This window comes from Mus caroli, chromosome 2 (assembly GCF_900094665.2).
Source record: "Mus caroli chromosome 2, CAROLI_EIJ_v1.1, whole genome shotgun sequence".
NCBI classification, from domain to species: Eukaryota; Metazoa; Chordata; class Mammalia; order Rodentia; family Muridae; genus Mus; species Mus caroli.
Window position 1 is genome coordinate 135,073,210 of NC_034571.1, and position 16,348 is coordinate 135,089,557.

General features: G+C 42.7%; 1 protein-coding gene across 4 annotated transcripts in view; it reads right to left on the reverse strand.

Annotated features, from left to right (window-relative positions):
• Positions 1 to 16,348, reverse strand: part of Kif16b (kinesin family member 16B) — a 272,919-nt gene that overhangs the window by 116,607 nt on the left and 139,964 nt on the right. For all 4 annotated transcript variants that reach the window (XM_029474203.1, XM_021150816.2, XM_029474202.1 and 1 more), the window contains exons 16-17: positions 9,254 to 9,336; positions 7,854 to 7,942 (exon numbers count right to left, since the gene is read on the reverse strand). In XM_029474203.1, coding sequence (XP_029330063.1) covers positions 7,854 to 7,942; positions 9,254 to 9,336 — 172 coding nt within the window. The remainder of the gene's footprint in view (positions 1 to 7,853; positions 7,943 to 9,253; positions 9,337 to 16,348) is intronic.

Consider the following 16,348-nt stretch of genomic DNA (forward strand, 5'->3'; position numbering starts at 1 on the left):
GGAAGGAAGGAAGGAAGGAAGGAAGGAAGGAAGGAAGGAAGGAAGGAAGGAAGGAAGGGAGGGAGGGAGGGAGAGAGAACCTGCTGCTTTGAAGACACGTTGAGTCTCACCAGATATGATGATTAGCAAAACAGCCACAACTGTTAAGATAGATTGGCTCTGGGAAAAGTACTAAGCAGAAATTTTTTTTAACTACTATGAAACTAAGTCTTATTACTGCACTCTTCTAGACAAGAGATACATTGATCTGTGATCCTTAGACACCAGCCGCGAAGGAAGCACTCACTAGGAGGAGCGAAGGAGAGAAGCAGGAGTACAGTAGCCATGGGTCATGCACTGCACAGGCTTCTAGGGCCTGCTGACAGACTCATCCAGAGCCTGGCTGCAGCCCCAGATCTGTAGATCTGCAGAGAGTGACTTCCTATGTGCAAGACTTGAAACTGAGTAAGGAATGGAGGGCTCTTGCCTTCAAGAAGCCCACATGAGGAAAATGCCCAGGCATGAGATTACGTTGGAAAGAGAAGACATGCACAGAATGTCTGCCCAAGGGAAAAAAGCAACAAATCAACTCAAACTGGAGCTGGGGAGAAGCCTCCTGAGAATGTGATTCCTGGACGAAGCTAAGAAGAGAACTAAGCAGAGGAAGTAGACAGAGGGCTTCGCAAAAGCTTGTGTAGGTGTGGGGGGAAATTTATACATTAGCCAAGGATGAAGTTCAGGCTGGAAAGGGAGAGATCACATTGGAGAACAGTGTCAATGACACTGATAGTGCTTGGAGGTCACTCTGTTGAAGCCAAACGGACCAGGACCAAGGCTAGGAAGAAGAAGTTCCCAAGAAGAGTTCAGGGAACATAACGTAGAGTATCCTCAGTCCTTCCCTCTTCCTTTGAGGAGGCAGGAACTACAGAGTCATTCCAGGGGAATCCTAGGATGGGATGTGTAAGACAATGCTATAGTTCTGTGATTGTGGTCAGACTTTACCATCTTCCACACATACTAAATCATACCCCAAGGTGACCAAGTCTCTGTCTATCTTTCCTTACCATACATGCCCAGTGTAAGAGACACCAGGGACTCAGACACTAGGCACACGAATGAGTGAAAGCTGGCCAGCTGGAATCAGCCATTCTTTCAACTGGGAGAAGTGCCTCCATCCCATAGGCAGGGATGAGTATTTCCTACAGGCCACACAGTCACTCCCAAGCTTTCCCTATAGCAAGTCGGAGAGCTGAAAGAAGATGGAAACCAGCCAGTTATAGCAGTTCAAGCCCCAGTTACTCAAAGTTGTTCTTATCCTCACTGCCTTTGACTACCTGACCCTACTTCTATGTTTGTATTTCCGACAAATTACATCCAAGCAAAGATCTAAGCCTGAGATTGGAAGTCAACATATTTTGCTTCATTAAATCCACAGACAGCAAAACTCCCAGGACCCAAAGTTGGCTTGTTTTCTGCCCACTCTTCTTCTAGGTTCATTCCACCACTACCTCATTCCAAGCTCTGCTTCCAACAATCTTACAGCAGCTTCCTAAGCTTATCAGTTCTCACTCTTCAGCGTGACTCCTTCCTGTGCAAACATGAGCACACCTTCCTTAGCCATGAACACTTTCTGGACACAGTGCTGGCTGGGTGTTAACATGTGAAATGAGTTGCCTGTAATCACTAGGGATCCCATCCACAGTAGGGATGCACCCATCACCTGCTTACAGTACTTACAGGGTACAAAGGGATTCTTTCCTCCTCTATTTCTAAACTTTCTTTTTTTCCCAATTGGATAGTCAGAGGGGAACAAGACAGAGTGCTGGAGAACCATAGTGAGATAGCTCTTGGCTATTATCAAATGCAGAGCTCCTCACCGGTGGGTGAGGGCGCAGCCTCTGGAAACCACCCTCACTGTTGTAAGAATGTGAGGTGGGCAGAGCCACAATGGAACACAGACTAGTGATTTACTAAAACATTAAAAACAGAAATGCCAGATGATCCAGGAATCCAACTCTGGGCTTGGACTCAGAAGAGCTGATATCAAAGACTCAAGCAGACATCTGTACGCTCCTGCCCAATAGCTAACAATAGACACAACCATTGGCAGATGTCCATCAACAGATGACTGGACAAACAAAATGTGGTCCCACATACATAGGAATATTACTCAGCCAGAAAACAAGGCATTCTAACAAAACCAGTAAAGCCTGAATGACATCTGCTAAGTGAAATAAACAAGCAGGAATGGGAAAATGCTCTGACCCCACATGTGTGAAATGTCTAAAGAAGTAAAATTCATGGAAACAAACAACAATAAAAATGATAATGAGTCGTGAGCACAAAAGTATTGCTTTAAGACCACAGCACTGCCTCTTGTAAGAAGAATGTTCTATAGATCACCTGCATGGTAACATCAATGCACTTCATTATACTGTGTACTGAAAATTATTATGATGTAAGACATTACAGTAAGTCTCTTTTACTACAACTACAAACGAAAGTTGTTACTAAACATGTAAGTAGTTACCACACATTAGTACATAAACAATAGTTATTGTTTGTATACTGGAATATATATTTTAAACATATATTCTGGATAAGTTGTTTTGCTTTGAGACAGGAAATAATATAGCCCAGACTAGCTTTGTACTTACTACATAGCCGAGGCTGGCCCTGAACTCTCAATCATCCTGCATTCATCTCCCAGGGCTGAGATTGTAGGCATGTACTGTCTACCTGGCTCTGAAGAAGCTTTTAAAAAAGGCTTATCACAATTTATAAAAGTAATCTAAAACACAACACTATGTTACTTCCTTTAGGAAGTTGAGCTACAACCTACACCCCTAAGTTCATTCTGCCAAACACAGAAACGCAAGCCCCAAAGGACAACCCTGTGAGATCATCCAAACAGAGCAGTGCTAGCTCCTGGCTCCCAGAGAGTGCTCTCTGCTGCAGCCTCACCACTGACTCCTTATCTTGTCCACACCCTCAGCATGACTCCCTCCACCCAGCAATCTTCTGGGATGCTCTCAGTTTCCAGCAGTGGACCTCTTCACCAGGTCTGCTTCTGCAAACATTTCAGGGACCAGGAGGATGCAGCTCATCTGAAATCAGAGAGTGCATTCCCTGGTGCAAAGTCACAGAAGTGATTGTGAGCCTTTGGAAGGTGGATGATGAGGACTAAATCTTCAGTTAGCACTTCTTGCCTCTCTCTTCTCTAGGCAAGCCCTTCTTATAGGCTGGGAACATCTTTATGACCTCAACTACAGAAGAGAAGTCTCCAATCACAGGCTTCTGAATGGCTCTACTTAAGACTCCTTATAATCCTGCTGACCTCTGGATGATCAGAACTCTAGTTAGTCAGTCCAGGGTGTGTGCTTCTACACCATTGACAACAAGCTAAACTACACAAACAAATTGGGTCAATGAAAAGAAATAATACTGGGTCTCCAAAAACATGACAAATGGCTCTCATGAATCACACTTATATAGATCCTAACAGACTGGCTGCAGGTGATGTCAACCTGAAGATTACAACTGGAAAAGGGGCATGGCACTAGATCAAAAGCCCTTCCTAGGTACATCATGTCACATCATTCCTTTTCCAAGAGATCCCCAGAGAAGGCTGCAGACACAGCTACCCTCAGATTTGAACTGAGCGCTGGCTTGTGCTCATTTGAAATGCATGACAAGCCCCTGTTCTCAGGCTCTACACAGAGCTCCAAATCTGGTACTTAGCAAGCTGTCAGCACAAGCCAGACCCTCACAAGTACCCATTACTTGGAGGAGCAGCATAATCTGAAGTTTCCATCTGAGAAATGAGCATGCTCTGAGCCCAAACTGGGTACTATCTGGAACTAAACAACTCTTTAATGAGGGTCCAGGTATTAAACACATTTCTTTCAATGTTCATCTAGCTTAATTCATGCTGAGAGTATTTATACCTGTACCATTAAAAAAATGGTATAAACAGCATGGCTATAGCTTTCATTATGCTTCATTTTGCCCACTTGCTAGAGCCTGTAACAATTTTATAATGAAGTGTCTGCCTAGCCATAAGTCAGGCTAGACAACTTTTCTTCAATTATACTTTAACTCATGGGTAATGACTCTTTGCAGCAGGTAGCAAGTGCAGAGGACTGGGAGCCAGGGAGAAGGGAGGTATGATGAAGTATTAAATCATTTCATTTGAATTTGTACCAACAAGTACTACATGAGTGTGTCTGTTTTCAGGAGCCAGGTGGAGAGGACGCATCATGCCCATATCAGAAGTATCCAGAAGTCACCAGTTATAATTCAGCGTAAAGCATATCATTCTCATTTGCATTTTCTGGTTGCCTTTGCTCACTTTCCCATTTCAAAAGAAGGCATGCCCTCCTTCTACCTGCTTTGTCAAGGACCAGAATATGATCATGAGATTATTTAAGTAACTTTTTTTTTCAGATTGTACCCCTACCACTTTTGACAGCGCATCATATCCCAATAATTCTAATGTCCATGGTCAGGAAAATTAATTAAAAAACAAAAAACAAACAAAAAACCTAGAGGAGTCAGTTGTCTTAGTAAAATTTTAATCTGAAATGATTTGCTAAATTACTAATAAACAAAAGATATGTATGGCACTTTGAAATAAAGTAAGACAAGGCTTTCACCCCATAAGGCTTCCAACCTAACAAGGAGGATGCTTATGCACTCTTATCACCTGCCAACTTGAACTTGTCTTCCTTGTCTGGCCCATTTGGGAAAAGTGCAACATCTACCCCACATGCTTACACCTAAGACCTTACCCCTACTTCCTTGATTATACTTTGCTATGTATCTGAGCTGAAGCTCAGACCCATGCCACCATTAGCTTTTATAGACTCTAAACAAACAGCTTCTTCACAATATCCTGACTCCATGATACACTTTCCATAGTAAATGCCCTTCAAGGGACTGTCCCAGGCAAAGGCTTTCCATGTTTGCCAGTGCTCTTAGAAGCCACCGCTCCCTGAAGTGTCCCACAGGGGAACATGGGCTGTCACCAACTAGGCCTCACCTCACCTTGAATCCCCTTCTTCCTGTATTCTACTTCCTCTGCTCCACTTTCCACTTCTGATTTTGAAGCATTTTAGTTCCTTTCCCTTTGTCTGAACTGTTTTCCATTCCACAACTTGTTGCTTATGTGTGCCACCTTCACTCTCCTCAAGCCTTTGATCAAGAATCTCCTGCTCTGGAGGTCCTCCCTGACCACTCGGCCACACTGCCCAGTGCATTCCCTTCACGTCACCTTGACTTTTCTGATCTGTTAATCATCTACAGGTTGATTCTCTCCTCCAACTGGCATGGACATCGACAATGTCTATACCAACGGCCCCATCCTAGAGACATATCTGATGGATAGAAGTTCTCAAAAGAGTTTGCTGAAGTTTGATAAACTGCCTCCACAGAGTAATGAAACATTGATGGCAGAAAGACAGATATGTGCTGAACAGGGACACTCCATGTTGATGAAAGCTGGGACTAGCCTGCAGAATGGGAACATCTGCATGCTGCCTTGGAGGAGGGGGTGTCAGGAAAAACAAGTATCAGACACTGGAACAAAGAAACAGCTCCTTTGGCACAGGCTCTTTCAGGCATATCTAAATCACAGCCATAGCCTAAAGGCCCAACATGTTCTCAACCTGTGGGTCATGACCCCTTTGGGGGTTTGCATATTAGATATTCTGTATATGTGATATTTACATTATGATCCAGAATAGAAATAAAATTGTAGTTATGAAAAAGCAACAAAAATAATGATATGGCTGGCAGTCACCACAACATCATGAACCGTACTAAAGGGTTGCAGCATTAGGAAGATTGAGAACTACTGCTGTAAAGAGATGTGCAGAGACGTGCTAAGATGTGTTGAGATGGATGTGCCAGGCTATGCCCGGGGGTGCTGAGATGTTCCAAGATGTATAGGTAGTGGGGATGCTTAGGAGGTTCTAGTTGAATTTTTGGTTTTAGACCACAGGAAGTCACTGAAGCAACATTTTTGTTTTAGACACGGGAGTAAGAAGAGTTCTGAGGATGCAAACTGGTAAACCTTGATGACATTTTATCAATACTGGGAAAACACTAAACTTCAAATCAAACAAAATACAATATCATTTTGAATAGGTCTATGCGTTCTCCATTTTGTGGATGAAAAAGAACTCAATGCCATATATACAGGCATAAAAGAATGAGAACTAGTGACCTATGCAAAGATTACTCTTTTCATTTTCAAAGATAACAAATAGCCACATTAAGGTTCCAAAGGTAATAAACTAAAGGGTGCACAGAGGATGCAGATGGTGGTGCTGGATTCCAGAATTAACTGGGTCTTGGGCTGGAAACAAATCCAAGCAAAAGTCTTTGAGTAGACAAACAGTACTTAACAAAAGGGATCACACTACCAAAGCTGACATCAATGCTGAGCACCAACATATTACATTAACTGACAGAAGCCTAGGAATGATTTCTTCTAGCAGCTGAGAAAAGCACTGCAGATTCCTAAGAACCCACATGCACTTACGCCTTCAGGACTGCCTATTTAGTAGCTCTGAGAGGGTTCTTACATTTTAGAGTCTCCCTGATATATGGTTTATTTCCAGACACAATTATGTAATGATCAAAACTTTTCTCAGTGAGCATACAGTATGAAATTTGAAAAGTTGCATGGTAAAGACAAAGTTGGATACCACAAAATATACCAATTGGGTTGGTAAGAGTCCACAGACCCTGTGTCTCACCAACTAGCTTTCAACTTTGGCTCATGTAACACTTTGGTGTGCTAGCCTCCATGAGGAACAAAGTAGACATGTAATTTAAGGTGCTCCCTGGGACAGTGAAGCAACAATTCTTGTAGACAGCTGCTTTCTGTCACAGGGAGTACTAACTAGATCTCAGGGAGCAGTTGCAGGCCATAGCCATGGAACAAGGGCCCCCAAATGGAATGGGGTTAGGACTGACGAGCTAAGAGCTGGGATGGGGAGTCACACAGACCTGGACACCACCACGGCTCTAACTTGAAAGCACATGCACAAGTTCCCCCCATGTAAACAAAGCTACTGTGATTCTGGGAACTGAGAGGACAGAAGGGACTTGACACAATGCCAGCCACAGAGTAAATGCCAAATGAAGGACAGCTCCAGAGACATCTGCTGCTCTCACTTCACTCATTCAGCTCTATTATTTTATGTGAGATCCTCTGGGAAGGAAGCATGAACTTTTGGAACTTCAAAACTGGGGAGTACCCAAAAGTACTTCATCTGGCTCCCTGTTACAGACGTTTTCATTATCACTGCCATCTTACTGACGAAGTCACCAATGACTTGAGCACTTAGGCTGACAACTCAAGGTCACCCAGCTGCTAAGCCCATTTCAAACGCTCCCATTTGTGTCTTCAGCTATCTCTTAATGTCTGAATGTAGTAAAGATAATTCTCTGGGCTACAGGATGCCCTAAGATCAAGGCTGCCTCTGTTATTACAGATAATTTATAAAACAAGATAAAAGCATTTAAGCCAAAGGGATCATGCACTGGGTAATCAAAGTGCCAACTTAAAATATTAGACAGTTATGAAAATGATAATGAAGCTTGTAACCATCTTTGCTAATGCTTATTATGTTGTTAAGCAAAAAAAAAATCATAGAACATAATCCCATTTATACTGTGATTATAACTAAGTACAATTATGTACATATAGCACTGGCTGGAAAGGAGCTTGGAAAATGACTGTGGTTGATATGCAGAGGAGGTGCCCTTGCTCAAGTTTTATTACCATCAATTCACTATAATGTAGTTGGCATCATAAATACTATCACAGTACTAATCACGGGAAAGAGATGTTGCTGTTCACTTACCCAGGGTTATACAACATGACTGCAGACAGGTTCTCACAGGACTTTGAGAGGTCGGTCATAGACAGGCTGAAGGAGGACAGGAGGCCACTCTAATAGCAGACACAGAGTAGAATAGTTACCTTGGTGGTTAGGAGGAGGCCAGTGCTAGCATTGACTGCCTTCTGCTAGTGACAGACAGTGAGATGCACACACTCGTGGGAATGATTAATATCTGACAGATGAGGGATAGTTGGGCCTGTATACACCAGACCACCCTTAACAATGGAAATTTACCAGGCATACCATAACTCAGAAAGCCTCCTAGCCACACTCACTGCATTAAAGTTTGGTTAGAAGCTAGAATTACACCTCAGTTGCTTTCTACATTCACATTTACTGAGTGACAGAGATAAAGGGTGGATAAAGGTGAGGAGAGACCAAAAAGGTAAGAACTGCTCTATTTGCTTCCAGTGAAAGCTCCTGGCAGACACACTTCCCCTATATCTCTCTGGAACCATGTTCAAAACAAACTATCTAGAGTGGCCCTGGGCAGGAAGGGCAGGAAGGTTCACTAGCTGGATCATTAGCCCTGGATTAGGCTGAGGAGTGTAGGTTTGTTCTCATTTTTCATCAAAGGCCCTGGCAGTCAAAGCCCTTATAGTAAGCAGTGGCAAAAGGTGCTATGTCACTTGGTAGTTAGAACATAGGCCTCAGGCTTGCAGGTCAGGGCTGTGGCCCGGTTGCCCACCTGCCCTTGGGGTCTGTTACAGACAGCTTGTCTTGGTCCAGTTTCCTACTCTATTTAGGTGTAAGTTGGGGCAGTAACAGCTCCTGTTGAGATAAAAGGGCATAATCTCCACTGAAGTTCAGCATAGTTTCTAGCTCATGATGATGCAAACTGCAGTTCTGACTATCTTCGGGAGTCTAAGGAGAGGACACGGTGTAGATTTCTTTCCTTCTCATCAAATGTTCCTCTCTTCCTGTGGGCTTCAGCCTTCCTCCACCATCAAGCACTATGAGATCTCAGAATGGCCCTATCCAACCAAGCCTGCCTGTCTGTCTCAATGGTCCTACTTCCCCCGACTTGGCCTGCTACCCAGGAGAAAAACCCAATTTACTGTGGTTGACTTAAAATAAGAGTGATTCAGTTCTGAGATTCTGGTAGATATGAGCTCACTTAATGCCATGCCACACAAAGCCTGGCTCCTCTGGGGATGTACACACTAGAAAGAAGGGTCTAGAAAGAAGGGTTTCTTTGATTCCACTTGCTGGCTCTCCTATTCCATCATTGGTCAGGAAGTTAAGTGCTTAGAACTGAGCTGTTCCAGGACTTCCTTGCTAAAGGCTTTCACCTCAGAAGGTAAAGTGGTAGACCCAGAAGGAGACCCCTGCCCCACCGGGGCCAGTCCCCAAGCCCTCACCTTCCTCTTCTCCCTAAGCTTGGCGGCTTCCTTCGGATGGTTAAAGCGGAACATGTTGGTTCTTCCCAAGAGTATCACAGCACCTAGAACACACAAGAACAGCAGCAATAGATGGAAGGAAATGTGATGTCGGTGGTAGCAGTGTGGTCAGCTGGCAACAGCAGAGCATGGGATTCTCCTTCCAGTGCATTAGAAAAGAATGAGAGGCTTCAGTCTCAAATGCTCACCCATGGAAGCTAATTTTAAACCTGCATGTACTTTGGTTTGGGTGTCATGATATTCACAACAACCTAGGCAAAGGTGACGAATCTAAGCATTATAATTTATTATGAGGTTTTAAACTTAATATTCAGATAATTATATTTATGATTGTTTGGAAGAAAAAAAAACCTCCACAACTCTATAGAGGTGCAACATCAAGTAAAACATGTGATCATGAACATAGGAAATGTTTATTAATGCTTACAGATGCAGACACTCAAAGAAAAGCAGTTTTATAAGAAATACAGTAGAGCTGGCAGAGAACAAATTCCTACTGCTAAATCCCGCTGGAATCAGGAGACTATGCTGCTGTGTTTCACAAACCCTGTAATAAAAGTAAATGTCTATATTAGATGTTCAAGAAAGGATCATGGACCAGAGTCTTCATTCAGTACCAAGTGCTCAGGGGACAAGAGAAGTGAAGGCCAATGCTCAAGAATGCCAAGCCTAGGAGGAGGGGTCACCTCAAATAAGCAAACAGTTTCTAAAGTTAGACTTGTCCAGTTCAGACTTGTCCATATTAGCTTTGGAAGGCAGTGTGCTCCCTGGCCTCAAAAGCAATTAAGAGAAGCAATGTTACACACAGACTCGCTATCCCATGATCTTGTCCATATTACCTTATGACAGAACATAATGATCAGTCTTTGCCCTGAAAAAGACAAGGCTCATGCTCTGGAGTAGGCAATCAAGAGCAATGACTGTGCTCAGTCTAGCATCTATGTACCAAGTAGAGACAGGAGTAGCTAGAAGCAGACTTCTGCACCAAAGACCAAGGCTGGTTTCACTGGATAACCAGGGAACCAAAAAAAATGTAGGGTCATGGGGTATCACTGGGAAAGCTTGAGCTAGAGACAGGAGACTAGCTAGCTCTGTTCAGAACATAAAAGTTCGAGTCCAGCCCATACAAAATACTGTGTGGACCTGGAGTGCTAAGAGAAAGGCTGACCAGAGTTCACAATCTAGAGAACAGTGATAAAGGCCAACATATATTTTTGTGTTTCAAACAGAAAATTTCAAAAACAAAAATACTGTGAATAGTTAAAAACTTAAAATATTTCACACAAAACTCAGGTATCTTTCTAACTTCCCTTGAAACCTCAGAAGATACAGCGTGTTGAGAGGACAGTCTCAACATATCCTTAATGCCCCTTGACACAAGGGCTGGAGCTGCTGATGGCTGCACACAAAAAACAGCCACTTGCTCAGCTGTGGTCTTTGCCTGGATCTGACAGGTCATAACACAAGCCCAGACATACAAATACTCTAGAGCTTTACCGAGGACCCTCCTACCTGACTCCTGCCACCTACTCAGTGCATCGTCTTACAGATCTCAGAGGTGTTTCAAATCCATACAGTTAACCACTGACTGGTTCAGACACAAGGCACTAGGAGAACCTGAAGAGCTGGGTTCAGTGGAAGTCATTATTTCACAGGGAATGGAGTCAACATGAAGCAGTAGATTTTTTGCTCACTATCTCTCCTCCTCATAGAAAGTGACACCTGTGTCTCTGCCACGTATGGAAAGGCACCACTACTGTAATTAAGAAAGGTGTTTCCCACCCTTCTACCACTAAATCTGAAAGATGTGTCTCTTATAGAAAGTCAAGCTATAAGCAGTCATGTCTAGGAAGTACATAAATTTAATATGCTTAAGTTACATTAGAGATTAATAAGGCCATCAAATTCCAGGTGTTAATTACACCTAATCCAACTCATTTTTCCTTCTGTTAATCAAATGCTTAACCAAGCAAGTTGAAAATTGTTAAAATATGCTAATGGAAAAATAGAATAGTATCTCAGAGACATCATTTCAACTCACATTAAGTCACCAAAAATAATCCAGCTACCTATGTTATTTGCATGCAGTTAAAAGCCATTAAGGACTTAAGAGCAAAACTATCCATGGCAATTCATTATTTCCATTTAGATGTGTGTCAATTGCCTGGCCTGTACAATGGACTCCAATAACAGCTGTTTGCTCCACTTCTTTCTACTGCTCACTTTCATTCAAGAAACACTGAATCAAAATTATGTACCATGCTTATATGATAGTTCTGTTAATTAATGTAGCCAACAAATACTTAGTGAACGTCCTGTATACTAGTATCATGATAACTACTAAGGATACAGAATTGGGAAGAGCTGACATATACCTTGCTTTTCAGAGCATAAGCAGTACACAGAGAGGGTAAAGGAGTGAAAAGCTTCTCACAAAGGAAAAGAACCAGGTTGCAGAGAGGAAAGATGCCCTTGAGGAGAGGGCTGACAAGGACAACCTTTGATGGCTTGGGGGCATAGTTTATTGGCAGAGGGCTTCCGCTGCTTAGTACCAGGCCCTAATTTGATACCCAGTATCAGAACTTTAATCAATTATAGTATGTGCCAAAGATGAGTTTGGGAGAAGCATATATAAAGGTTCTGTTGTAGATGCTAGGTCTCCAAGGACAGGGGGCTAACAAGGAGCCTTTTTAACATAGCAAAACAGACCTGACCTCCAGATTCTCCCAGCATTGCTCAGTCCCTATATGTTATAGGGCATAGCTGGCAAATCCTGCCACCTAGGCTGAACTCTAGGGGCTGGGCTGCCCTTCCCCAAGAGGCTCTTCCCTATATAATCCAGACATTTTGGGTATGCCCAGATCTTGATCTCTTGGCTCTCCCCTCTTCTGTCCCCTCTCTCTTCACATGGCCAGACTCAGAGTTGTGTTCACTCTGGACTCTCTCAGATGTTTCTGCCTCTGGCTATGCTCTCCCTAATATCTACAACAAATCTTCTCCTTCACCAGACCTAGGAGTAGTCAAGTAAAATTTTTTGTTTGTCATTCAGCAGGAAAAGAGAGAAGAGAAGATGGTTGGAGACTGGCAGACAGCCATGTGGATATGACAGAAGGAATAAGGGATATCACTGTACATGATAAAGCTTGAGAATAGAGGGAAAGGGCCCCTCGGTCCTTCAGGATAGAGTGGGAAAACCAACTGTTACACGGATGTGGCAGAAAAGCACTACAAAACATGTAGAGGTGTATACTTCAGAAAGATCACTTTTGCAGCTGACAGAGTAACAAAGCTGGGATGGATCTCACAAGTCTGGAGGAAGGTGCCTCTGGGAGAGGCAATGTATGAGAAGAACCAAGAATCTAGAAGCCATTTAAAAGATAAAAGCAACAGAATTCAACGAGGGGCACATCCAAGCAGGGAGGCTGATGAAGAAGGCTCTAACATGCAGACTGACTAACCAGTTAGACAGCTAGCCACATAGGATCATAGCACTGGAAAAGGAACCATAATGATGTGGTAGAATAGACCATAAGTGAAGTTAGTTTTAGAATAATGACGTTAAAAAGTCTTTAGCAAATTAAACACACAGCTCTGGTGCTCAGAAGAAAGGGCTGGAGCTACCTTATGACCTGTGCATGTATGTGTATGCTTATAGAAATGTATGAGATCACATATCATCCATGTGTGGGTGCACATGCATGCACTTGCACACACATGGAAAGATACTAGGCACATGAATATTCAATATATATATTCTATCTATCTACCTACCTACTTACCTACCTATCTTGAAGCCTGCCCCCAGTGACACACTTCCTCTCACAAGACCACACCTTCTAAAGTGCTACTCCCTATGGACCTATGGGGTCATTTCCTTTCAAACCATCATATTATCTTAGAGTTTTTTCTACTAAATCAAGCCACTTATGTGGAAATGCCACTCAAGTAAAGAAGAGGGAAACAAACAGAAGAGGGAAAGGAAGGGGAGGAGAGGAGAGACCTGGAGGAAAGCTGGCTTTTAATAGACAGACAGACAGACAGCAAATAGATGTATGTTTGTGCGCACCTAGTGCCTTTCCATGTACACACACACACATGAAACCCAGTGGCAGACTGTATGGGACCTCTTATACCCAACCAGGGCTCTGTGCCAGAAAAGAGCTCAGGGCAGGGGTGCCTGAGAAAGTAAATTATCTAAGAAGGGTCTTGACAAGCTGTGGGGCTTTTGATTCTCTGATCAATTCTGGTTCTCTACCTGTACCCCCTCCTCCATCTCTAAAAATGCCTTTGTCTTGAATAGTCTCATTTTTTACCACTGTCCATGTATCCATTTTTGTTCCAGGACACAGTAACTTGGAAATCTTACTGGTAACCCTTTGGACCTAAATCATACATGTAGCATGCAAAGAAACAAAGAGTGAAATGGGCTCAATGACATAATATTGAATTATTAACTCATGAATATACTTAGAAAGCAATAAGCCAGCTAAAGGAAAGTGTAGGGTGGGTGTACAGACAAATGAGATTGGCTATGGATGTAATGTTCAAATGATTGAGAATATTGGTCAATGTGTAAAATGTCTGCTGTGCAAGCAGGAGGCCCTGAGCTTGGATCACCAGCACCCATGTAAACAACCAAGCTTGGTGCTGCATCTGCAACCCTAGCAGCAAGGACTGTAAGGAGGAAGGAAGACTGGGGCCAGATCACTAATCTCCAGGCTCACTGAGAGACCTTGTCTCAAAAAATAAAGTGGACAAGATATGAGGAAGACATGTGACACTGACCTCTGGACTTCACAGCTATTTCCACCTCACTTCCAACACACACACCCTATACTCCCGCTGATACATACACTCAATGTCTCTGGGTGGGACCAAAGAATTATGGAAAAAACTCTTTGGAATTCAGTGTTCTCATCAACTGGAAAGTTCCTAAGGTTCCCTCACGATCTTCTGTCAGTGACTCCTTGCGTGAGGTTACTGTGATTAATTGCGGCAGATGGACTTTCTGTGATACACTTAATTTTTAATTTTGAGAACATGTCTAAACCTCCCTGAAATATATGACGGTTTCTCCAAGATTACTTCAGAGCCTGTTAAATATCCAAAGACAGACAAATCCCAGACAGTCTTAAAAGGGAATGGAGAGGAAAATGACATTTTCAAAAGGGAGACAAAGCCTTTTGTTTAAAAAGGTAGAGCGCTTTCTTCATTTAAATCTCTGAGAATGAATGAGAGATGCAAATGATGGTTTCATAGGAGATTTTCTTACTCTAGTTTTTCAAGTAAGTTGAAGAAATAAGCATATGTGTGTTTCTAGTGATTCCTAGGGAAAATAGGGACAATAGCTAATATGACAAGTAATTACCCCCTCCTTATATTTTAATGAGATTTTTCCAATTCTGCTACTGCACAAATAAATGAACTTAATTTTCTATTAAACGCTATCATATGAATATTTTAGAGGTGACTGTATAACAGACCTTGTTCTGAGTTATCGCTGATACAAACACATGAGACATTTGTGGTCCCCCAATGCACAGTCCAAGGTGACACGGGTTGAGAGGCTTGAGACAATAAAACCAGGGTTCTGCTTTGGGGCTCCTCACTTTACATTTGAATCATTTAAAAACTGCCCCTACCCCACCCCACCATATCCACACAGAGGCTGGACTCCTAAAGGCTCCTTGTGGAAGAGGTTGCATTGAGCCGTGATGGGCAAAGAATCCAGACTCCGAGAGTACCACATACCGCCCTGAAAGGTTGCTGAGCAAGAAGCCTAGGTAACAAAGGGCAGGCATAGTCTTCTTGTTTTGTCGTCTGATTACAGGAAAAAGAAAATGCTTATAGATACTTTCTCTGTGATTTAAAATGGCTCAAAAAATCTCACATTGAAATGAATTGCAATGTTAGCACCATTTTGGGGTCATGATAGAATCTAATCTTCAATAACATGTACCAATACATAAGAGCAGATGAAGTTGTATGTTCTAGGACTTTATGCTCTCAATAATGGCTATTGCTTAAGGCACAGAAATTATAGTAATTCTCTCTCAGAAATGGTTTTGGGCCATGAGATGGGAAAGACTACAGGTTTAAGGGGATAGGCAATTATAAGCAGATTCTAAACAATTCCTGTAAGACCTGAGGGTGGCTTGGCCAGCTTGGGCATGACTGATAGGCACTGAGCATCAATGTCATACTGTAGCAGGTGTCACTACCAAAGCATGCCATAAGCTCACTAGTTTCTGTGCGTGTAACAAATGTGTATAACACCTTACCAGAAAGCCACACAGGCCTTGACCCCTCCCTTACAAGTGTTCACATTCCAAATAAAGAATCATAACTTCTCTTTACCCTCACTTTACCCTTCAGTTTTTTCACAGTAAAATTAAAATTGAAAGCTTAGATTTTGGGCCTCTGGATAATAAAGGAAATTGACTTTCAGTCTTTGCTATTGACGTTCCCAGTCAAATAACCATTGAGGATTATTTGATGATCTGTGTATGCATTGAGTGCATAGCTTTTAAATCTTCAAGATGTACCAGTCCACCCCTCCCCATAGAATCCCAAAAGTGTGCATGAGTGAGTCAGGCTAATATTTTTATTTTTAAAATGTCATGGGGGAAACAGTGTTTCCCATATGGGACAGGTTGATCCTTACCAAAGAAAATGTGGATTGGGCGTGGAATAATTCAGAGCAACACCAATAGCAGACACTGGGAGAGACACTGCTGGGCTATCTGGAGCTCACCAAGGCTTGTCTGGCTTATGTGCTGCTTTCCATGACTGGTGCCACATGGCATAGATGCCTTGCCATGACTGAGGAGGTCCTCTGTAGCTGCTGAAGTATCCTTAGAATGATCACTTCTCCAAAACAGATGGATGGGCTACCATAAAGGCAGTATAGTGAGTTACAAGTTAAAACCTTGGTGCTTAGCTGACAGACTTAGCTCAAGGTACCAAGACACCGGGGAAGGTACTAAGATCTGTCAAGTAGGAGTCAATCATTTTAGAATCTTGGCTGATTTCAATGCAAAAAAAAAAAAAAAAAAA